The sequence below is a fragment of the Carassius gibelio genome, chromosome A16 (assembly GCF_023724105.1).
Source record: "Carassius gibelio isolate Cgi1373 ecotype wild population from Czech Republic chromosome A16, carGib1.2-hapl.c, whole genome shotgun sequence".
NCBI lineage: Eukaryota > Metazoa > Chordata > Actinopteri > Cypriniformes > Cyprinidae > Carassius > Carassius gibelio.
The window spans coordinates 18,410,204-18,434,282 of NC_068386.1; the positions used below are offsets into that span (position 1 = coordinate 18,410,204).

At 40.1% G+C, this 24,079-nt stretch overlaps 1 protein-coding gene across 8 annotated transcripts in view; it reads right to left on the reverse strand.

Annotated features, from left to right (window-relative positions):
• Positions 1-129: 129 nt before the first annotated feature.
• LOC128030823 (tax1-binding protein 1 homolog B) overlaps positions 130-24,079 on the reverse strand; it is a 29,026-nt gene continuing 5,076 nt past the window's right edge. The window contains exons 2-18 of one of the 8 annotated variants that reach the window (XM_052618844.1): positions 19,481-19,677; positions 11,418-11,520; positions 10,787-10,977; positions 10,520-10,678; positions 9,645-9,793; positions 9,316-9,406; positions 8,252-8,437; positions 7,801-8,052; positions 7,432-7,548; positions 7,265-7,334; positions 7,059-7,174; positions 6,480-6,605; positions 3,791-3,877; positions 2,961-3,144; positions 2,614-2,765; positions 1,216-1,295; positions 130-970 (exon numbers count right to left, since the gene is read on the reverse strand). In XM_052618844.1, coding sequence (XP_052474804.1) covers positions 775-970; positions 1,216-1,295; positions 2,614-2,765; positions 2,961-3,144; positions 3,791-3,877; positions 6,480-6,605; positions 7,059-7,174; positions 7,265-7,334; positions 7,432-7,548; positions 7,801-8,052; positions 8,252-8,437; positions 9,316-9,406; positions 9,645-9,793; positions 10,520-10,678; positions 10,787-10,977; positions 11,418-11,520; positions 19,481-19,657 — 2,436 coding nt within the window. In that variant the 5' untranslated portion in view covers positions 19,658-19,677 and the 3' untranslated portion in view covers positions 130-774. Of the gene's footprint in view, positions 992-1,215; positions 1,296-2,613; positions 2,766-2,960; positions 3,145-3,790; positions 3,878-6,479; positions 6,606-7,058; positions 7,175-7,264; positions 7,335-7,431; positions 7,591-7,800; positions 8,053-8,251; positions 8,438-9,315; positions 9,407-9,644; positions 9,794-10,519; positions 10,679-10,786; positions 10,978-11,417; positions 11,521-19,480; positions 19,678-24,079 lie in introns of all 8 variants that reach the window. The other 7 variants (XM_052618843.1, XM_052618842.1, XM_052618840.1 and 4 more) reach the window with 7 other exon arrangements.

The window sequence follows — 24,079 nt, forward strand, 5'->3', positions numbered from 1 at the left end:
TTTATGGTCGGTTTTGGTTTAAGAATAGAGAGAAGTTATATATTTACACCCATTTACTATTTGCTATATAGCCAAAGTTCTAAAACTTTAATTCGATAAACTCCACATTACCAGTATGACCAGCATAAATATTGCTTCAGTGAAATCTTTATTGGTTTAGATCAAGTATATAAGACACACTCACACAAAAAGAGACAGTATTTAACTAAAGAAATGAAGAAAAAAGAAAAAAGGTTTGTGATTTTTAGTGCACAGGAAACGTGAGCATGCAACTCAATTAAAATAAGTGATTTAAATAGATAAAGGAAAAACACTAACTCAAATGACTTGATTATCAAGGTTTACCTTCAAAAGCTTATTCTCAAATCATTTTAGAATATAGAATCCCCCTCTTAGCTGGTCACATACATGGCCTGACAGAAACAGACTATAGTAGACGATACCTGACTCAGAACCCGGGGATGGTTTGCTCAGTGTTCTTAAGTATTCTCAAGCACTAACTTTGATATAAGAAGCGTTAAAGTGAACTAGAATAAACAGTCCTATTGACAGAAGTGATCCCCAATTAAAATGGACTTAACTAAAGAGCCTAAAAGGTCATCCAAATCCATCATTCAGTCATTAGGAATTAATTAACAGTATCCAGACTTGCCTTGATTGTGTTAATTAAATAAAGAATCAGTGCTCTACAGATGAATGCTCGAAGCTAAACATGCTAAGTGGCTGTTAGCTGTAACACAAATGTGAAGTGGAGGCAAGTACTCTTTTTCTGGACTACAAGTTGAGCATGTTACTGTCGAAGTGGGTGAGAACGTGCTTCTCGAAGAGCTGCTGGTCGCAATCGAGAGGGAACTGCTCGCTGCACATGGGGCAGATCTTCCAGTGGCTCTCCACGTGCTCCTCAAACTTCGACTGGTCGTAATGAGGAGGGAAGATCACTTCACACAGCGGACATCGCTTCTGCTCTCCACTGTGAGACAGAGAGATTAAACTGTATGAGAAATAGAAAAAATAAAGACCGAACGAGTCTCTCAAGTGTGGTAAGGTGTGAATGAGCCGGTGCTGGAACAACAGGAGAGTAAAGGCAAGTAAAACAGCATCTGTGTGAAGGCGATGTGGGTGGGCCGTTGAGCTAATGCACATACTCGCACCACAACGAAGCTCAAACACATGATAGGTAACAGCCGCGAGGTTCTTGTGTGTGTGTGTTCTTACCTGGCTTCAAAGCAGAATGGCATCTGTCCATCATTGAGGAACTCTGCAGGGTCAGCGGCTGGAGGCTGATCATTGGTTTGCTGGGGAGAGAAGAAAAAAAAACATTTCCTGTCAGTAAAAACCACCTAAAAACCTGTTCACTGTTAATGATTAATACCGCAAGAAATCCTGTTGATGCCGCAAAAAATGATAAACCTATGCAATTATGTAAGAGGAAGTCATAGCATATTGGCCAATGATCTGGGGTGTGTTTTTAAAAAGAATCGTATTTATATAAATATATGAATCATATTTTATATATAAATGAAAAGTAAATTACTGTATTTTCCAAACTATAAGTCACACTTTTTTTTCATAGTTTGGCTGATCCTGCGACTTATAGTCCGGTGCGACTTATTTATCAAAATTAATTTGACATGAACCGAGAGAAATGAACCAATAGAAAACATTACCGTCTCCAGTCGCCAGAGGGCGCTCTATGCTGCTCAGTGCTCCTGTAGTCTACACTGAAGACATAGAGCGCCCTCTCGCTACAGGAGACGGTAATGTTTTCTCTTGATTCTTAGTTCTAAATAAATGCGACTTATATATGTTTTTTTTCCTCATCATGAGGTATTTTTGGACTGATGCGACTTATACTCAGGTGTGACTTACATTCCGAAAAATATGGTATTTTGCACATTAACCCTGCATACAAAACATTTTAAACTCAAGTACTCCATTCAGACTTGGAATAACATGAGGTTGAGTAAATGATAGAATTTTCATTTCTTTTGGTGAACTATTCATTTTAGTAAGAGATTCATTTTTGTGGTTGATCTTACTTAAGGTTCATTCGACTCATCTTGAACTGGAAGTACAAGTTGAGAGCACTGCATTATGGGTTTCAACACTCAGCACAGTGTGCTCTGTTGTATATTTCATGTTTTAGCAAATTTAGCTATATGTATATAGTCAGAAAAAAAAAAAAGTTTAAATTCATTCAGGTATAACTTTTTAGAGAATGACTTGCAAATTTGCAATCATACTTCTGGTACATACAATTCTTTGTGTATACTTCAGTCACATCAAACATGATGCGAACAGGCCACTTACGATGAAAAGTAACTGTTTTACACAAACTGACAAGCTCTTCCATGTTTAGTTTGGTAAATCCACAGTTATCCAGACGATGCTAATGAGCTCTATTGGATGTGAGCGTGAGCACTTCCTTAACGACTCTGCTCTGGGTTAGCGGGGCTTTAATAATGCCTGCCCTGCCGGAGGCCAGCACAGCAGAGAGAGAAGGTCAGATAAAAGAAAGACGGTCCATCTGCAGTTCTGACTTGATTAAAACCTTAATCCCACCTCTATATCACTTCTAACAGCTGATCGTGGAGGTAGCCGTCTTGAACTCACAGTGCTCTGCGGCTCCTCTGGTTCCTCCAGTCCGTCGGGGCGGCTGAGGTTTCGGGCGGGCTGTATGCACACTACATTGCTGTCCCAGGATGGAGGCCCAACTGGGGGCAGTCGGGGCATCTGGTCATCAGAGAACTCTCCATCGGCTCCATCTGTGAGGAAAGGAAACCCTTTAATGACTTAATACCTAGATTTATAGGAGCAATCAAGGAATACATGCACAGTAATCTAAAAAGTGTTTGGAGCCTTAGGTCAAAATTTTGTCTGTGATAGTATTAGACACAAACTATTCATTCCACATTTAGAAGGAACAGTTGAAATGAATGGTGAATTGGCAGCATAGATACCCCTTGAATCAGTAGAGGAGTACGGGTTCCCAAACATGAGATCAGCGGGGCGCTGGGGCACCAGCAGAGGAGATGGGTCGTCTTGAGGGTACGGCATCGCGTACTGCAAGAAAACTGCCTGCACATCCACACTGCCATCTTTGTTTTCATGTTCTTCTTCCCTGCTGACACTCCTTTGCAACTCCTGATAAGGGCACATGAAATACATTAGGTTTCTTCAAGAACAGCTGCTGAAATCAATAGCTAATTACCCCATCCACACATTTCAATCGAAACCTAAATGTAAAAATGCCAATTGCAAGCTAAACGGGGTGAAATTGGCCCAAAGGAGACAAAATGGAAAGCAAATTGTAATTCAAGGCCACCCATGATGTATTGACAATACAGTCAGGTTCGGTTTTTTCATCCTCGTCTTCATCCTTCCCTCGATCTTTGCGTCCAGACAATACATCACTCGCCACAGCAGAGTAGAGTAACTTGCCACCCTCGCACAAACAGTTTAATTATTCCCTCCATTAAAACTCCTCAGCCTGTTCAAAGGGAGGCAGGGCTCTGCCTTTTATTGAAGTCTTCGGCAGGCGCCAATTTCATTTAGTCTGAACCTCAAATTGGGCCATTTTGCTTCTTGAGCGTCGAGTTTTGTGTTGTACCTCGACTAAGCGTCCCTCTCTGTGGTCCAGGGTAATTGAATGGAAAATAAGGACTGCTGGCCCGATTAGAGAGATGTGTTAAACCCAAACCAGATCCTGAGAATAAAACAACAAGCGAGGAAAACAGCTGCATTTGTAGAATGGCAGAGGCCTGTGGAAAATGAACACGAAAGCACGCACCCTCTCTAGCTTCTCTTTTTCTTTGGTCAACGCAAAAAGACTGTCCTTCAGCTCCTTGAGTTCTCGGCCCTTCTCTGCCACCTGGCTCTGGAATCAGAAAACAAAGATCTGCTTAAAACATGACTTAAAATGAAAAGTGAAACAACTTGACTCTAGAACGAGAATAACTGGTTAATATTTACAAAATAATATACAGTCAGATATATTCATATAAAAAATATATTATTGAACTGATTAATATTAATTGGGATTGAGTGTGATATGTGCGTAAGTAAATTTGAAAAAAAAGATATATTTTGCAAACAGTTAAAATGGATAACTTTACAATAAATTCTAAAATATACTATTTACTTAAATAAATGCTTAAAATGCTTTAGTCATTAAATAAAATAATATTGAAATATTGAAATATTATTTACATTTAATTGTAAAAAAAATTTTTAAATTTAAATAATAATACAATAATGACTGGCTGACTGTTCAGTATCCTGATAGTTGCAAAAAAAATAAAAATAAAATAAAAACCTTGAGTTGCACAAGAAAAATAATAAATGCATAAAATGGTAATCTGACTCAAAGATCAATACACTTTATTATATAAAAATATGACCAATATGACTGACCAATCAGAGTTAGGTTATAATGAAATAATGAAATAAAATAATTGCAACCGATATGCTTGGGATTTGAATGAAGTACTTATTTGCTAGGAAACAAAAAATAATAATATCTCCATGTTAAACACAAGATGGATTCTACATGGCTCCACATGAGTCAAGCAGAGAAACCATAAACTTAGCCTGAGGACTACACTGATCTGCACATGACCTTACTACTTAAACAGAACCGAGTCCCTCGCTCTATCTCCTGCTGTGTAGAGAGGCAGCCAGCAGATGCATTATCCTGTCTTGATCCCAGGACTCCCAACTGTCCTTCCTCCACTGTCTCCACGTCTCATGTAAACAGCAGTAAAAGTCAGTCTCCTCAGTGACACGCTCATAAACCAGCACTGTCAGTGTATTTGTGCTAATGCAATGATATCGGGCTTGGCTCAGTGCAGCCATAAACAGTGTGGAGGAGAAAACGGTACTGAGGTCGTCCTGGATCTCTTATCAGAACATCTGAAGGTCTGCTCATCTGTGATCACATTTCCCTCGGATCTGAGTCATATTGTTCGAAACATACCAGAGAGAAAAAAAAACACGCCACAGCTGAATGTCACTTTAGCTATGTGCTATAATAGAAAATGTACTGAGGGGACATTTACTCCGTTTATAAACTGCTGAAGTGCTTTTATTGGAGAGTAAGGAATTTCAAATTACAGCTGGCATTAATAAAAAAAAAAAAAAAAAAAAGAACACTGACAAGCTACGCAATTTCGCGTTGACAATCGAATGCGACTCGTCTAATGAACGTGATATTGAAATGAAACTCACAGGATGTTTTTTTTATAGAACAATGGCTGATTTCTCAATTCATGATCCAATCAAAAATCAATTTCCCGGTGGTGATGTCAAAATCTAAGTATCCATCTACTGCATGAGTGTTCAATTTGTTATTCGAGTTGTGATGTTAAAGTGTTAAAAACCCTAGAGTATTCCAAGACTGCAGCAGGAAACTCATTCAGTCGCATGCCACTTGTCCTGTATGGCTGCACGAGATGAGAGGATATTTTTTCTTGAGTCAAGAAAGAGTCAGCTTTTGTGATCTATTTCCTCCTCCCGTACCACGAAATAGAATAGTTTGCTGGATGCATTTAAATCCCCAATTATCTGCCGTACGGACACTGTCCTGCAACACGTGCATTAGCCAACGGAACGCAGGATAAGGTGTTTACATATCAGGCAAAATTGGGGTAATGGGAAAATATCTAGTGCCCTGGATAGGTTTTTGCTTAAACTAATTTCATTTACCAGTGTAAGGTCATAAACAGTTAAACGTATGTTTATTTACACCTCACATCTTGAGAACTGTTCAGTGGAGAAGAATATTAACTAATTATTTGCTAAAAAAAAAAATCCTCTTCTGACATATATGTTAGCTTTCTTTTTTTGTTTAAGATACATATAATTATAAACAGAGCTTTCAGAATCTGAAATCTGTTTGGATTCAATCCGACTGATGAAAATGAGTGCATGGAATATTTGGCCATGTTGATTTTAAAGCTAGCTAGAATGATGATAGCTACAAGAAACTAAACAGTCTTGAGGTGCAGTCGAAACCAGCTTTTGTGTACCAAAAAATCTACCAGCTTTTCCAGAAAGGGGAAGGACTGCTGTGAGCCTAAAAATTTTAGTCACATTAGCAAAATGTCATTAGGCAAAATGGTTCATGGTCTAGGGTCAATAGTGAAGCGATGTATGATTTCAGTGAATCCACGTTGACAACTTCGTTGTGAAGTCTGCATGATGAAACCTTTCACCCTCAAATGAAATTTCTGATTGCATGGATCCCTATTGAAACGAACAGACTTCACCCATGAGAATTCGCCCCACAACAGTCAATGACCAGATGGAATATGAACAGTGGTCACCAGATTGTCATCGGTCTTTAATTGTCACTCATTCATGCAGCACATCTTAATGTTATCTGTGTTTTTGTATAACGTAGTAGCTTGTTAATACCAAATGTCCTCTAGTACAGTACAGAATTAAGTTTTAGTTTAAACTCTGATGAAGGCGATGCTGACCTTGTAGCGATCCTCCTCAGAAGCCAGCTGCATTCGCAGGCCCTCGTTGGTTTTCTTCTGCTCTCTTAGCTTCACCTCCATCTTTGTGAGCTCATCGGTTATCAAGCTGCATCGTTCTCGTTCCTCCTGCGGAGGAATATGACAAGTACTCTTACAGGGGTGTAAATCAGATGGTTCGTCACGATATGATTCTCATACCCAGTGTTATGATATTTACCAATACCTCAAGAAATTATATGATGAGAGGTTGATACGTTTGATTCTGGAGTACAGTACGTCGATCAATTTATCGATCTTATGATATTGAGTACAACCATCTACTTTACTTTTTTATAACCTCATTTACATAGCCGACTATGTTTACTAGGATATTTGTCAAGGCGTGTGTTTTGATGTCATTTTGTCTGTATTTGTTCATCCAAGCACAAAAAAGCAGAAGAGAACTTAATTCAGTTTTCGCTCTGTGCATGCTCTTTTACGTGTGGCATCTGATCGATGTATTGATCATTACACCCCTACTCTAGTATATCAAGCAGATCCAGTATGTCAGTGACAGGAGAACAAAAGGCAAGTACTCACATTAAGCATCTGTTTGCATTTCCTGTATTTGTCATTTTTTTCAGGATCCTTGCTTGCGCTTTTCAGCTTGCCCTGAATGATGGCATCTAGCACAGCATCTGAAGTACCTGGGCTTCCTGTTAGCAATCCAGAGAACACAACAGCGTGTCCATGCGATGTCCTTAACACTCTGAAGTTGTAGCTTGTATTGCTTAGTCTGAACTTACCTGGTGCAGATGCCTCTGGACTGGCAGATAAAGGACCAGCGGCCAGTTCAGACCCTGGACTTCTCTTCACCTGAGACAAAACGCGAGAGTCGGCTAACTCTAAAAACCAACAAACAGCTAAAAACTCAAACCACAAGACTCTGCAGGCAGACTGAGGGTTTACTCACTTCTTGCTGTTCAGTGAGCCTGACCACTTGTTTCTGGAGCTTCTGGCATTCCTTATACTTGTCTTTATAGTGTTCAGCAGCCATCTGCAGCCTGAGCCGTAAATCTTCAACTTCTCTCTGCAGTTCAACAACAGCAAACCCATCAGACTCTTTACACTGCTGAGGGAAAGAGTGATTAGTTAGTTAATAATGGTTCGTAGTTAAACGATGACAAAGAGAGAACAGTTCATAAGATTCTTTAGTTGCATCGTCATAAGTGGTACACAGTTTTGTGACTAAGGCATACTGGAGTAATGTAAGTGCCATCATGGCCTGGTCAGTTTTTCCTTTTAGAAACATGCTAAGTCATACAGGTGTGCATCTCTTTACCGCCTCCTGCTGGGTTGAGTTTTTCATCTCTTCCAGCTGTTTTTCCAGGTGGCTACACTCAGCCTGGGCCTCCATCTGTCCCATTTTGAAAGACTCGGCCTCCAGGCGGATACGGTATAATTCAGCCATGCTTTTGTCACGAGCGTTGGAGGAGTCACGCAGCTCGGCTTTTAGCATATTTGCCTGCTGCTGGGTTGCCTGTAACTGCTCCTCTTTCTGCCTGAGCTGCTCCCGGAGAGCCTTACTTTCCCCCTGACAAAGACAAAAATAACGTACATAAGAATACAAACATACACGAATGTGCACACATTTCCGTATATCTTCTGCAAATGACTCTGGGATGAAGAAATGGGACGTGGAAAAATGGTAACTCATTTCTGGGTTTTAAGTATCATTCCCGCAGCACTGAATGTATGAAATGTAGTTTAAGTAGAAGCGCTGGTGTGTGTACCGAAGGTGAACTATTAGCCAGTAGCTGGCGGTGCTGTTTTTCTTTCTCTGCCAGGCAGGATTTGACTCTAGTGAGCTCCTCCTTCAACTGAGCAATGGTGTTCTCCTTATTGACATCCACAGATTTCAGCATCTGCAGCTCTGCACTCAGCTTAGTGTTCTCAAGCTCGCGGTTCTTCAGGTGAATCTGTGCCAAACACACACAGAGATACTTGATTCAAATAGACTGTTTGAGTTTCTCTCTGCACATCCGCTGTGCAATAACCTGGGCACATGGCACATAAAACTGGCAGTGTAACAGATCCTGGACGAGCTCCCAATTATCCACACAATCGCTAGAATGAGGTGCATTTCCGCGCGGTGAGGAAGTGTGCAAGGTAAACCTAATTATAACACAGCAGTAAGAGAGCAGCGACTCTGCTCTGCTCCCACCCTTCTCTGTTTTTGCCTCGGGCATCTGCTGTGAAGTGAGGGCTGCCTGTGTTTCAGTGGATACAGCGCACAGTTAATGCCCAGTTCCTGTGACCGTCACAAGAAAGTAGGGATAGAGGGTGAGACAAAGTGAGTATTGGAGAGTGAGAATTTCAAAGTGCAAGCCAGAGCAATTAGGAAAAGAAGAATGAGGGTCTGTACTCCACTTCTGTATGGAGAAATACATTTTTTTTTCAAAACAACATTTCAGAAATGTCTGTTTGTTGGTTTAAGGTATATTAAATATATTCTATATGAATATAAGCATTGTATCAAAATACCAAGCAATTTTAATCTAGGAATGGGCATGTGTCAGTTTTATTCAACAAAAGTCCAAATATGAAGTTTCCACACACACGAGTATTCAAAACAATTTAATATATTATTATAATGAATTATATTCATTATTTTTTTAATTCAAAAAACTAAAATGATAAATGCACTTAAAATAGGTAAATGTATCAGATATAAAAGACAAAAATAAACGTAAAAGAATCCGTTTTTCAACACTTGAATGTAGCTGTGTATCTCAGACCCATTATACACTTGAGTCAGTGAAATCAAAGTTGTGAGGTCGTGAGTGAGTGGTGTTACCTTATAGAGCTCCTTCTCATCTTTCTCATTCTTCAGCTGACACTCAAGAGCCTCTTTCTCCAGGGTTAACTTCTTCACTCGATCCCTCAGGCTGTCAAATCAGAGCCATTGTCAATCATTCAGCCACACACGGAACTAATCTAGAATATGCTAAAGAAACTCTTGTATATGTATATATTTTTTAAACAGAGATTTTGGACCAACAGTGCACTGTTTTCAGCTGCGGTTACGGAATTGACTATGGAAATGTCGGTATCATGACAACACTAGTTTGTTAATATAATCAAGCCTTCTCTGATTGGCTGTTTGTGGCTGCTTCAATATCGCACCAGTCTAGTTCAGTCTCCTTCTGCAGGCCTTTCTGTGTGACTCCGATCAGATCCTCCTCTAACTGCAACAGTCGTGCCGTACTCTCCTCCATTCTCCTCTTCACCTCCTCTCTTTCCTCCTGCAGGCTGTGGGCAGACAGCTGCAGCTCCTGTGTACAGACACAAATTCCCTCGGTCATAAGCATGCTGTCTTCCCAGCTGCTGCAGAAAGGACTGTCCACTCTGTGGTCTCTGAGAATCTGCAAACATGACTAATGGGAAAGCAGGTCTCCAACTCTTCTGCAGTATAACTTCATGCGCAGAAAATTTGTAGAATTATTTTAGCAGCACATAAAACAACATATAAAAGTGTGGTCGTAAAATGAACAGCCAGAAATGGGTGTGTTTGTTTTCATCTTTAAACCAGCTCTGCCTCAGAGCTGATACATTTATACTTTATGAAAATTGCCACTTAAAAGCAACAAATGGCAATGATGATCCTCATGTTGATGATCCTCATGTCTATTGTAAATTATTTGAATTATATTTTATGGAAAGAGTCTGAGGAGAGTACTGACAGCCTGTGAACTTAGATGTAAATTAAGACATCTAAAATATATATATATATTTTTTTTAACATCATATTTGAGAGAACAAAATTCTGTATACATATATATATATATATATATATATATATATATATATATATATATATATATATATATATATATACACATACACACACACATATAAAAACATCCTTTATTTTACCTTTAAATACAATGTGTAAAACATTTCAATTTCCAATATATTTCTAAAATATTATGAGGTAAAAAAAAAAAAAAACGAATCCTCTTTTAAACTCGTGACATGTTTTTCTCGGTGTCCCATCTCACCTGCACATCTTTCCTGAGCTGAGCGCTGCTCTCTTGCTCCTGCTCACATTCTTTTTGTAGTCTGTCCTTCTCTTCAAGCAGTTCATCCCTCTCTTTCTGAAGTAGGTCCAGGTTTTCCAAGAGCTCCTTCTTTTCCTGTTGAATTTGTTCCATCTTTTGCTGGAAAAAAAAGAACCGAAAGAGACAATCCTGGCATGTGAAAACTGACGAGTTTAACGATAGTTGATCTTGAATTCAGTAGTAACAGGAAGAAAACCATGTCCTCACCTCCAGGTAACTGGCCTTGGTGGTGACCACCAGGATATCAGATCCTCCTTCATCCTCCATTGTCAGCAGTTCTTCCTCTGTGGGGCTGCTGGCACGGAACTGGAACGGAGTGCTGGCCCCACGGATCTCCCCCTTATGTGTGACATAGCAAAACTGGTAGAACTCACCATCGTCATTTGGGACGTAGTAACCTGCAAAATACCCCAAAATCAAGCAGAGAGAACAATCCTACCGTTAGAGCGGCTCATGTATTACACTAAACTCATTTGTCTTTCGAACGACAGCTTAGACTAATGAACATAGCCTGAAGTGCATCGTTTACATCATAACTTGCTTTATGACAGACTCATGTCCGTTTTATTTAATGGTATATTTTCTTAATTGCCATGAGGAATCCGGACTCATGCCACAGAAACCTTATAATCCCTCACAAAGATTCCAATATGTGACCTGAGCCACTCCAGTAAAACTTGCCCATCAACACTTCAACCTTTCCAATAGGAGGCCTCAGTGTTTCCTATTTTATTGCATCCGTCACTACATATTAAAAGCTTTGAGGGGCCTTCTCTCTGGCATGACATTCATTGAAGAAATGCTTGCGTGAAACCCCATTTTCACAATGTTATCTCACCTTGGAAAACCACAGATCTGTTGATTGCGGTCCCCTCGGTGTAGTCGTCTGGAAGAGGTGACCACAAGAACGTGTAGTAGTCACGAGCAGTGCTCCAGCCAACCTGTCAAAAACAGAGACCTTTTAAAAGGTTAGCATATCTGACTGGAAGCTAAAATAGTTTTTAAATGTTAAAATACACTTTCCATGCTTAAGACTGGCTCAACCAATGACGGGGAGATGTAAAACGCCTTTGGTGATGCCACAGAAATGATTTTGATTCAATTAAAAAAAGAGGTCCACGATGACCCGTCTTAAGGTTTTCGTGACCAAAACACTTCTGTGTACAACTTTGTTACTTGTTCCAGTGATTACGTAAAGAGGAAATGCTGCAAATAAGGTTCTGTGTGTACATGAGAGTATGCGTGTGTATGAGAGGAGTGTGAGAGAGAGAGATAGACAGAGAGAGCATTAAAAGTCATTTCAGAAATAAAGTAGTTTGCCAATTTTATCCTATTGTTTGTCTTATGCTTGTTTAGTCGTTTAGTGTTTTTGTGGCTCTTTTGCTGTGGTAGCATTTAAGCCACCTTTTAAATAACTGAAATAATTTGGCATGAAAATGTAACACGTTCAAGACTCGCGACACTTCATAGCTGTGTGGTCATTTAAAAGTAGCCATATGCTTTCAACATGTCTGTCATCAATTAGAATCAAGCATTTTACAGAAAGTCTCCAGTCCAACATTCTAGTTATCTTACAGCTGGATAAAAACATTATCAGATATACGTACTCTACCGCAGATACATTTATATTTAGTGCTTTTATAATAAATAAAACCACTATCCATATAAACATTTAACATAACACATATGTAATTTTACTATATAAACTTCTGGTAAAAGTATTTTATACTCACCAAGGGCAAGGCTGTATTTATTTGATTAAAAAAAAAATAGAACAAAAAAGTAATATTGTAAAATATAATTACAATTTAAAATAAATGTTGCCTTTTTTAATACATTTTAAACTAAAAGTAAAATTAAATAAATGCAGTCTTGGTTAGCATAAAATACTTCTTTTAAAAGCACAAAAAAAATGACTGGTAGAGTATAAGAAAAATATATAATTAAATTGTACTAATATATATATATATATATATATATATATATAAAAAAAAAATAATTCACATGCCTCTAAAATCAAAACTCATAAAAAACACAAATAAAAACATGCATAAATGGTACAGCTTTTGGCAAATCTGAAGCTAGAACGTGTGAATTCTCCCACATACACTAATATAAAGACTGTAAATGCTTCATCAAGCTCTTGTGGTCTTAACCTTTACCCGATTCCCATCATGTTGCAAAATTCTTTGGCACATTGTGCATTTTTCTCATCTCCATGAGGCCTAGTAGAAAGCCTTTGAGATGGGAGCGTAAAAACATGGACTCAGCTGCGTTTTACGGGGGCCTGCCTGCCACGTGTTTCTCGCCAAAGCCTTGTGAATATGTTCGGTTGAGGGAGCGCGGCTACAACTCAGCCTTAACAGGAAGAAGAAAATAGGTGAAAATTTTATACAAACTTCAGAATGGAAACCAAGATGTAATTATATGAATTTTATGTGTTGTTAACTGATGGTTGATGAGGGGGAGTACAGAAAATACATCCATAATTTCAGCCCTCTGTCATAAAACTGTCAAACAAAATCAGACTCACATTGGGCCGACTGTATGTTTGTGCACGCATGCCTAGTACCTGCTATCAGCATCTAAGTGGGAACTCTATAGTATCCTGGAAGTAACACACAGATACACATACAGTAAAATAATGTAAACTCAGTACAGCTCAGTCATGCTAGAAAGTTATGTGGCTTGTTTGCTCAAACCATACAGCTGTCCTCTGGCCACAATAACATTAGTGTTGCAGAAAGCCCATAACTGTACAAAAAAGTTGCCCGAGGTGCTGGAACTGTAAAGAGCAGGAAGCCATTAAAGGCATGGCCCATACGGAGCATCATTACTGCCCGGACCTAACTCCACTCATTAGAGACGTTTGGGGTGAAGGAGGGCAAAAATTAAGCCCCTGTGTGTCTCTCATTTAGGTCTGCCGAGGAAACGGTAACCAAAAGGAGATGGATGAGAATAAAAACGGCATGAGAAACTACACTAGATCCAGGATGAGAGCAGCTCCAGCTGCATTTAAGAATAATGGCCAATGCACAAACAAATATAGACTAATATTTGACCGAGATGAATAAGAATGGGGATTTTCAAGGACTACAATCAGAGGTCTCACTTATCAAACATATACTTTATTTACTTTAAATTCTAAAAAAGGAAAATAGATTAATAAAAATTAAACAAGATGGTACAAATAAGGTACAGCACATTAAAGTATTCAATGACTGTGGCAACTCTAAGTATGAGAACATGAAAGTCATGTCATGTTCCCCGGCATTTCTTCGTCTTACTCTTTACCATTTCGTAAATGTGCTCCAGGTAAGTGATGTCAGAACGAGCGAGTTAACGTATAAGGCGGGTAGAAGGAGGGGGATGGGCTGAGGTGTTAATTTTGAGCGTTAATTTTGTTTTATAGAAAAAAAATATACACTTCAAAATTGCTTTGTAAATTCATAAATATTGCCTTTAAATAATTCAAGCACTTTTCAATTACCAAGGGTTTTCCAGGACTTAAATTTCAAAAAGTCAAATTCAAGTACTTTAAGCACTTTAAGCACCTTGTACGAACCCTGATATTATATCATATCATATTATATTATATACGACAAGTCTTTGGATACTCCAATTATATTATATTATATTATATTATATTATATTATATTATATTATATAGCACAAGTCTTTGGATACTTCACACACACAAAATGTACAAAAATGTAATGTCATTGCATTATATGTAAAACTATGTGCCAGTTATATATAATATGAACAATAAGGCATGGGACAGCAAATTTTCATATCACAATAATTGCTGAAACTTTTATCAAGTATTTGAAAAATACACTTCAGAGTTTTAATAACAGTATGTTTTAAGTATCATTTTATATCTTAAGTAACCAATTATTTACTTTTAAAAAATACTTTTATAAAACAATTATATAAACAACAATAATAAACAATAATAACAAGTGTGTCTCTCTGTGTGTGTGTGTGTGTTCCACGAAAGCTACTAATACTTTCTCTTTGATGTGATGTACATATTGAGAGTTCTTCATAATCATTTGCTGTATACACACACACTAATTTCTCTAACAGTATCATTGTCAATACACTGCGACATATCTGATGACGTTATGTCTACATTGATCCCACAGATCCTAAAGTTTTCTGCACTCAAACACGCACAATTATTATTGTTCTTTATATAATCTTTTTTTATTATTATTATAAAAGTTTTTAAAAAAGTAAACATTATTTGTTTATGGACACCATGCGGTTTAATATTTACAACCGAATGCAAATTCCAATCTTAAATGTGGTTTAAGTGTGCAAACACCTTCTGGAACTACGGCATGTAATAAAGGAATAAACAAATAAAACTCTAGAGAGAACAACAGAGCATCCCAGTGTTTGGGAGAAAGTACCTAGTTCCCTGAATCGCAGTGACGCACTGACTTGGCCCATGACTCTGTCTCTTTGCTAACTACATGCAGCACTGGGTACAGCGAGTCTATATATCAGGATGCAGTACAGAGAACAACTACTGCACTGACAGGATAATTATAAAGCAGTGTTCACCTTCTGTGCAGTGTGTCTGATGGCATGTTCTGACAATCCGACATGACAAAGTTTTTCAACTAGACCCCCTTTGTAACCATTCCAACTTCATAAGAGAGCCACAGGCAGCATGCCTGCTCAAACAAGAAGCAGTAGGCAAAAGGCAAATTCAGTGATGCTTCGTGCATTTCTCCTTTAGAGGTTTTAAAACATCCCTACACATCTAATGACATCTTATGACAGACAGTGCAATGGCTCAGATAATGCTGACTAAGAGGGGGAAGGATTTGGAGTTTTCCCATTGTTTAAATCACATTTATACTAGATTAAGATTTCCTGGTTCCAAGAAATGTACCCAGACTTCCCTTTCATGGTGTTCAGGTATGATCAGTTAATCTCCTGAACACTAGGTGGCGATAATAGCCTTGCGACTACCTGATGCTCCAGGCGAGTGACTCATGGAACAGGTCTTGCAATTTTCTGGTGTTTGATGCGGCTGCCTTTTGTCTGTCAACACAGACAGCCATGCTGAGATTTATGATCATGTGTCCTTCATTGCCGGAGGTTATTCTGTCTCTCTGGGTGCAGAAAAATGCAGTCAATCAGTCAACTCTTTTTGGAGGAACATGCCTTCCCTTCAGGGCAGGACACTATGTGATCCAACTGTATGACAGCCTACATAACCATGCGAGTTCCATCATAATTCAGATCATAAACAAAGATTGCGATTGGCCAATAAGAACAATTATGTAGAACCATCGTACTACTCATGTACTAACTGCCATTCCAAATGAGGGAGTTCCACTTTGTGAATTGCATCTGACTATTTCTTCAGCAGATATATAATGTGACCTTCAAATGAAGTCGGAAATACCAGATTTATGAGTTGAGCACATAAATGTCACTGACTTCCATATTATGGAAAAAATATATGTGACCCTGGACCACAAAACCAGTCTTAAGTCGCTGGGGTATATTTTTAGCAATAGCCAAAAAAAAAAAACATTGTATGGGTCAAAATTATACATTTTTCTTTTATGTCAAAAATCATGTTCCATGAGGATAGTTCCTACTGTAAATATACCAAAACTTAATTTTTGATTCCTAATAGGGGGAAGTCGTGGCCTAATGGTTAGAGAGTTTGACTGCCCAGTGCCCACTGCTCCTGGTGTGTGTTCACGGTGTGTGTGTGTGTGTTCACTGCTGTGTGTGTGCACTTTGGATGGGTTATGGGTATGGGTCACGTCACTCACACTTAGTAATATGCATTGCTAAGAGTTCATTTGGACAACTTCAAGTTCAAACAGAGATTTTCTCCAGTATTTAGATTTTCTTTGCACCCTCAGATTCCATATTTTTCAAATAGTTGTATCTCGGCCAAATATCGTCCTATCCTACTAAACCATACATCAATGGAGAGCTTATTTATTCAGCTAATGTATAAATCTCCATTTCGAAAAATCAAAATGTAAAATTCTTCTTTTAAAATGGAATACTGCAGTGTTTATTATAAATAATTTATGATAATTTACATGCACTTAATTTTTTTTTAATTCATGTGCCCTCGTTATCTTTAAATCAAAAACGTTAACTTCCCCTCCCCCTCAAAACGACTCATCTTCTCTTCCGGTCACGGGCTATGGTGCAGCGGCAGAGCTAGCGACGTAAGGGCTGAACGCTGGACAAAAAAACTGAAGCTGATGCTTCACTTTAGAAAAATCAATGCATTGACCAGTGCTGACGCAAGCCATGGGGGAGTACACTACCCTTAAAAGTTGAAAGGATATTACCACAACATTACTCTTAGGACATTGCAATCTTTTTTTTATGAATATTACTTGATGGTAATATTGTTTTTTTTTTTTTTACTTGAACAAAACTTTCATTATCTTTGAAAGATTTAATGGCATGAACCTTACAAACTCCAGGTCAATCAAAACAGAACTGGTGATTCCAGTCAACTCTCCCCATTTGATATGCATCAGATGGTCTGAGGACTGTGGAGGTTTTAACCCACCTTGCATGAATTTAAAAGTTGTACCTGTTTCTCACAGGGGGTTGTCTCTTTTAATCAAGAACACTGGCCACGGTGTGACAGAGCTGCTGAGAAGCAGAAGCCCTCCTGACAGCCGGCCGTAAAACAGCTTCATCAGACTCTCTATATCCCACGCAAAGTAAAATGTTCTAAAACACCACTTTGATCTGGTCGGATCCGACCCCAGACACCAAACCCTGACAGTGACCACACTCGACTCCCCTTCCACTAACTTTTATTTCCTCTTGCCATACAGTCCACATCCATGATGCTGTAAATGCCGTTTGTTTTATGTTCTCCCATCCAGCAGTAGCTGGGGAACTCCAGAAAGCAGACGGAGACAAAACACACCGCTTATCCTGCCAACCCACATATTTCATTCCCGTGCTCACCGTCATGACCACACTCGTGTTCAACTACACTCCAGCATGACGCACAGCTTTATGCCAACACAGGGGAATTTTCAATCTACCAGCAGGTTGTAATATTTTATATCTTCTTCTTCTCTGCCAAGCGAATTGCCAAGCACTTTCACAAAATACTCAAACCACGTTCTGTTACACAAGCCAGTAGTAAACGTTCATGTTCACTTGATGAAAACCTTGTTAGAAGGGGAACCAGCTGTGACTGAGATTTTCCTGGATATGATTCACAGTTTTTCCAGAATAACATGAATAAGAAATACCTTCCCCTATCAGTTTTGGAAGTCACAACACATTTTCTTCAGGTTTAAAAAGATTATTTTCTAGTGAGCCCTCCATTGAAACATCTTCCTAAAAAACACAGCAGGTGAATGGCTTCAGGGACAAGAGAAGTGACCCGTCTACTACTTTGGAACTGGCATCTAGTATGCATCAAGTGGACATTTGGGTTACACTATATATAACAGTAGCAGATACCTACAAATAAAAGTAATCTCTCTCCGAGTCAGACTAGAGTAAAATCAGGTTCTGAAAATCTTTTACAGCAGGAAATATGTTTGTGGCCAGCAGTAAATGCAACATTATGCTAAGCGGCAGTAATGGCGGCTCCCCAAATGTAACACTGCCAAATATGACAGCAGGGCCTTGTAATTTCCACACTGTGGAAACTGAAGATGGGAAACAGAATCAAGACATTAAGGTTGCAGTAACATTACACATGAGTCCTATAAAATGGTAGGAAACCAACTTGGCTGACATGAGCATTGTCCTGAAATAAGTGAAAAAAGTACAGATCTGAAGTAAAACAAGGAAGGCCGGTAGGTTAACATTGTGTTGACATATGATATCTGAGTCATTATTGACTGATAACTTTGATTAAATGCTTTCGATTTTAGCCTCAGTGGCCACCGCAACTTTTGGTGCATTGCCGTGCATGGAAGATATGTGAATAGTCAGGGTGTAACATTTATCTGGGTAGTGCCTCATTTAATTTTCAATAGGAATGAAAATGAGGCTGTGCCACTGTTCAACAACATACCAACAGTGTAGCTGACGAAATGTATTTCCGTTGACAAGCACCTCAGAAACGCAGAATTACACAATCATACAGTGTGTGCCACTGTAAAGACTGTATCCCTCACAGCCTCTTTTCCAACCGTGTTCAATTCAATATGTCATCTAACCTGATTAAGGTCTATTGAGCAACAGGACACCGAAATATTAATACAATACACCTTCTTTCTAAAGCTATTCTGGAAGTCATTACTTAGAAGTTCTGTTTTAATATACTAATGTTACATTTATTTTGTTATTTACATATGTATTTATAGGGCTCGACATTAAGATTTGACATGTGCTTGTTCTTTTGACAAATAATCACTTTATGAAGGACAATATTTTCCTAACCTGACTAAATGTAAATATCACCATTTACGTCATGTTCTTACTTTTTATCAATAGCCTACATTAAGTTAGAATAATAAGACACTATATGGTTGTTACTATTCAAATTAAATAAGTATCAACAAACTCCATCTTTCCACTGCAGAGGAAACACACAAGCTGCATCGAAAGTGCCATTTAGATTTACTTAAGGCTGTTTAGGTTACTTGTCCGGTCAGGCAAGTAAAATTCTCTTTCACTTGCCCTTTCACAAAATCCACTTGAACCGGACAAGTGGACAATACAAAGTCCTGATTTATATAAACTCTTAAATGTAAGTGCCATGTTTGAAGGTGGAATGGTGATGAGATGAGAAACAGAAAAATCCAAGCCAAGTGAAGTTACAAGCTATGCTTCTCTTGGTAGACACTTCATATCCAAGGATTGAACAAAACATGGCAGAAAAGAGAAGGTATAGAACAAAGACCAAATGAAAGCGAGTGTCACCTTGAATATGCCGACCCAGTCCTTGGGATGTGGTTTAATGAACTGCGTGAGGGTGTAATGGCACTCTAATGCTGCGTGAGGGAGGTAACCTTTCCCCACATTCTGGAAGATGACATGGGCAAAATTGGAGGTTTCCATGGTGCTGCTTGCTGCTGTCCCCTCCAGGTATAAAGCCATCTGTCTATCAGCAGCTGTGTCTGTGGGAATACAGGACCCAGAAGAGAAGTGAAACAGAAGTGAAAGAGACACCTTGTGCCAGATTCTACAGTAATCTAGGGTAAATATATATTTATGTAACATTATGAAACAATCATTGCCTGTTACAGAACACACAACTTTGTTCGTCTATTTTCATACTTATTATTACATGTTCAATTAACAGTTTCACACAAGAAATAATGTCAGTTGTTATTGCAAAACGATTTAGACAAACACAACTGGGCCTGTTCTGACTGTACATTATCGCACTTTTAACTTTTTTGCATTAATGACAAGCTGAGTGCACATTATTTCTATAAGTACATGACTTCTTAAGATGTCAATACAAGGAAGATTAAAGAGCCATTTGAGGTTCAGTAGCTTAGTGGCATTAATAGGAAGACTAAAGATAAATGGCATGCCCTTGTGACTCAAGTCAGGCAATATTTATGGATTATAATTAGAGCATTATTTTTTGTCTCTAGACTAGAGGCTGTTTTCATGTAATAAGGTTATACAACTTTTTTGTTCATTTAGTTTTTCGACTGCATTTGACTCACTCACCTGGTATTGAACAAAGAGTGACAGGTTTGTACACCTTTTTTTTCATCCCGTTATTGTGGTTATGTTTTGGGAAGCCAGAATGCATATACATCAACAGAAACATACATTAGCCGAACAGGTTATGTTTTGTTATTTTTAACAAACCATTTTACAAATGCGTTGTCATTTTTAAGTTGAACCATGGTGCAAGTGCTTGCCGAACGATGGGTAGAGAACCGTACGGTTCGATCTTTTACCTTGAACCGTTCCACCCTTAATTTAAAGCATATCAAGATAATAATTGATTAAAGTAAACTACATTATTAATTATAACTGAGATAACTGGGTCAAATTATTGTCACCACAACTATCAGACTCTGGGAACTGTACCAATTTTGTGCCATTTATTTGTACTTTTTTCAGGTTTGAAACATTCAAAAATCATTTACGGCTCACACTCATAAGGTGATGATGACTCAGAAAGCAATGAACAAAACTGAGTCTTTTTCTGTGTGGTTGTGAACAGTTGATATTAGCTACACTTATAAAATGAGGTCATTTGTTTTGTAATCACGGCGATACCTAAATAACATTTCACCAGCGGAGACCATAAAGATCTGTGTAGTGGTTTGTAGTGGGAAACCGTCAACAAAGTAAAATGATCTCAAACGTACAGTGCGCTCTCTTCATTTTATCAAATGATCATAATCACATCTATTAATTTTACAGTCCTGCAACTACCATTTTAACTAAATGTTTTAACTAAAACCCCTTTACTTTGGGTGGGAAAGCGGTTGAGAATGGCTTTTGCACTGTGCACATATAGACACATTAAGTAGCATTAAGGTTAATGATTAAACGATTAGGTGATCATTAATTTAAATGACAGATCATGCAAATAATCGAAAATTGAGATGCATAGAGTTAACGCAACTGGAGAGACTGTTTGAAAGGCAATGCTCCAGTTACTTACGTAACCTTGGTTCCCTCTCGAGGCGGTAACTCAACATTATGTCAGCTAAGACAAATATGGGAACTCTTCCCTTCTCCACTTTCACTGAAATCTTATTGGCTAACGCCAGCTGGGGACAGCTGGCCAATTGATGCGAAGCATGCAAATACTGGCGGGTAAGCGTGCAGTATAAAATGCATGGGCGCGAAAATTACGTCAGAATCTCTTTCTTCACGCTAGAAGTCTTATCTAAGTCATCGTGGAAGTTGCAATAGAGGACTACTCACCCTGTTTTTCCTCTCCGCATCCGATGGCTACTAATGCTAGATTCGGACCTTCAACAGTTCTGTGTGACCTGCTTGGGATTCTCACACGGACAACACTTGCGCCCACTGTACCGAGCTGCCAGTGCGCGCCCTCAGAGCCAGAGTGGCTCGGAGGACGGCGGGAATGAGGCCCACTGCCGCCAGCGAGCCGCTGGTGGGCCCTCCCCCGCCCGAAGACGAGTTTGACGTCAGCGTGGTGGACTATAGCTTCCGCGAACTTCGTCCTCTTCGGTGCTGGCGAAGAAAACGACTCCATGTCGCTTCGACGTCGAAAAAGGTTTGGGCCTCTCAGTGGGACCGCCCCGACCAAGAGGGCCCTGAGACCTCCAGGAGAAGCTCGTCAGGGTCTTCGGAAAGGTCGTCTCGGAGCTGAGTCTCGCTTGCAACGCACATGACGAGCCTGTGATAGGTAACTAGACTCGTGGCTCCTCCAGTCGAGCTGCTACCAGATGGCATTTAGGCATGCAAGAGCTCGTGGTGAAATCGTGGGCTGCACCCCAATCGGCGCGCACCCACTCTGCTACGAAGGCCATATCACGCACGTGGACGGGACGGAAACCCTCCCCCCCCGTCTAGGAGACTGTTACCACACACCTGTGCTCGTCTCCCTCTGCTTTTGGTCCGGACCACAGTCTAGAAAGAGCGAGTGCAGCTTCTGCTCTTTGCCAGGGCAATACTCAAGGTGTTTCAGGCAAACGGCGGCACAGTAGCGCTGACGTCATCAGGATCGCGGCAACTGATCTCGCGCTGATTGCTATTAAGCGCTCTGCTCAGCTGTTTCACGGAGCTCATGGTCATCTTTACAGGCACCTATGGCTTCCCTAGCTGTCCTGAAAGACGCGGACCGTAGGCCGCTCCTAAACGTTCCAGTTGCTCCCTCCGGCCTCTTTGGTGACGTCATGGAGCTATTCTCAGAGACGCAGAAAGCGCGCCAAAGTATGAGCCATGTGATACCCCGTCGCTCACCCCAGTCCTCTTCTGCGAGATTCTTATGCACCGGGCCAGGCTCTGAAATCAGCTAAAATAACCCGCAGTGGCACTCCGCTCTGAACCGGACGCTCGTTTCTGCCGAAACCAGCAGTGGTAAGAGCCTGGAAGGTAACATCAGGGTCAGTTGAGGACCCCGCGCCGCGAGAGAGCCAGCACGCCATACGAGCCGTCTCCCTGACGGTGAAAGAGTGAGTGAGCGGGAGGCCCCGCCCCCAAGCGCCATGTTCATATGCATCATGTCCCCCATTTCCTTCGGGCGACGATTGCTATGTCTGTTTGAATGCTGTTTGTGTGAGTTCCACAATAAAAGCAGGTATACAATCAGCGAAAGAGCTTTACTGCCTCTTACACTCATCTCTGTGTCACTCGCCCTGTCTCAGATCAGTGCAGAGCCACAACCCATGATTATACTGGCCTCGCGAGAGTGCCAACACCACATAAACACGGTGTCACCCTCAATGTTCAGATGCATCATGTCCCCCATGTTTCTTCGGGCGACGATTGCTATGTCTGTTTGAATGCTGTTTGTGTGAGTTCCACAATAAAAGCATGTTACAATCAACTAAAGAGCTTTACTTCCTCTTACACTCATCTCTGTGTCACTCGCCCTGTCTCAGAACAGTGCAGAGCCACAACCCATGATTACTGGCCTCGCGAGAGTGCCAACACCACATAAACACGGTGTCACCCTCAATGTTCAAATGCATCATGTCCCCCATGTTTCTTCGGGCGACGATTGCTATGTCTGTTTGAATGCTGTTTGTGTGAGTTCCACAATAAAACAGGTATACAATCAGCGAAAGAACTTTACTGCCTCTTACACTCATCACTGTGTCACTCGCCCTGTCTCAGAACAGTGCAGAGCCACAACCCATGATTATACTGGCCTCGCGAGAGTGCCAACACCACATGAACACGGTGTCACCCTCAATGTTCAGATGCATCATGTCCCCCATGTTTCTTCGGGCGACGATTGCTATGTTTGAATGCTGTTTGTGTGAGTTACACAATAAAAGCATGTTACAATCAACTAAAGAGCTTTACTTCCTCTTACACTCATCTCTGTGTCACTCGCCCTGTCTCAGAACAGTGCAGAGCCACAACCTATTATTATAATGGCCTCGCGAAGGAGCGAGAGTGCCAACACCACAAAGACACATGCATCATGTCCCCCACATCACTATGGGTGACGATTGCTATATGTGTTTAAATGATGTTTTTGTATGTAAAAATTGTACTAAAGAAGCATATATACAAATTCTTGCACCCAACGCTGTGTCACTCGCCCTGTCTCAAACAGCGCAGAGCCACAGTCCATGGTTATAATGGCCTCATGATGGCGCAAGAGTGTCACACCATTTAGCGACGCGCCCGCTCTCCCGCCAGTGCTTCCAGCCTCGCGGGGGCGGGGCCCTCATTAAAATAAGCCATCAGTGGCTGTAGACCTAACGCGTCGGCCGTGTCATCTCATGGACGGTAAGAGGGCTATCCCGGGCGTTTCACCGTGGATACTGGGAATAATTCACGACGGATATTCTCTCCAATTCAAACGCAGACCTCCCCGCTTCAATGGCGTGGTCCCGTCACTGA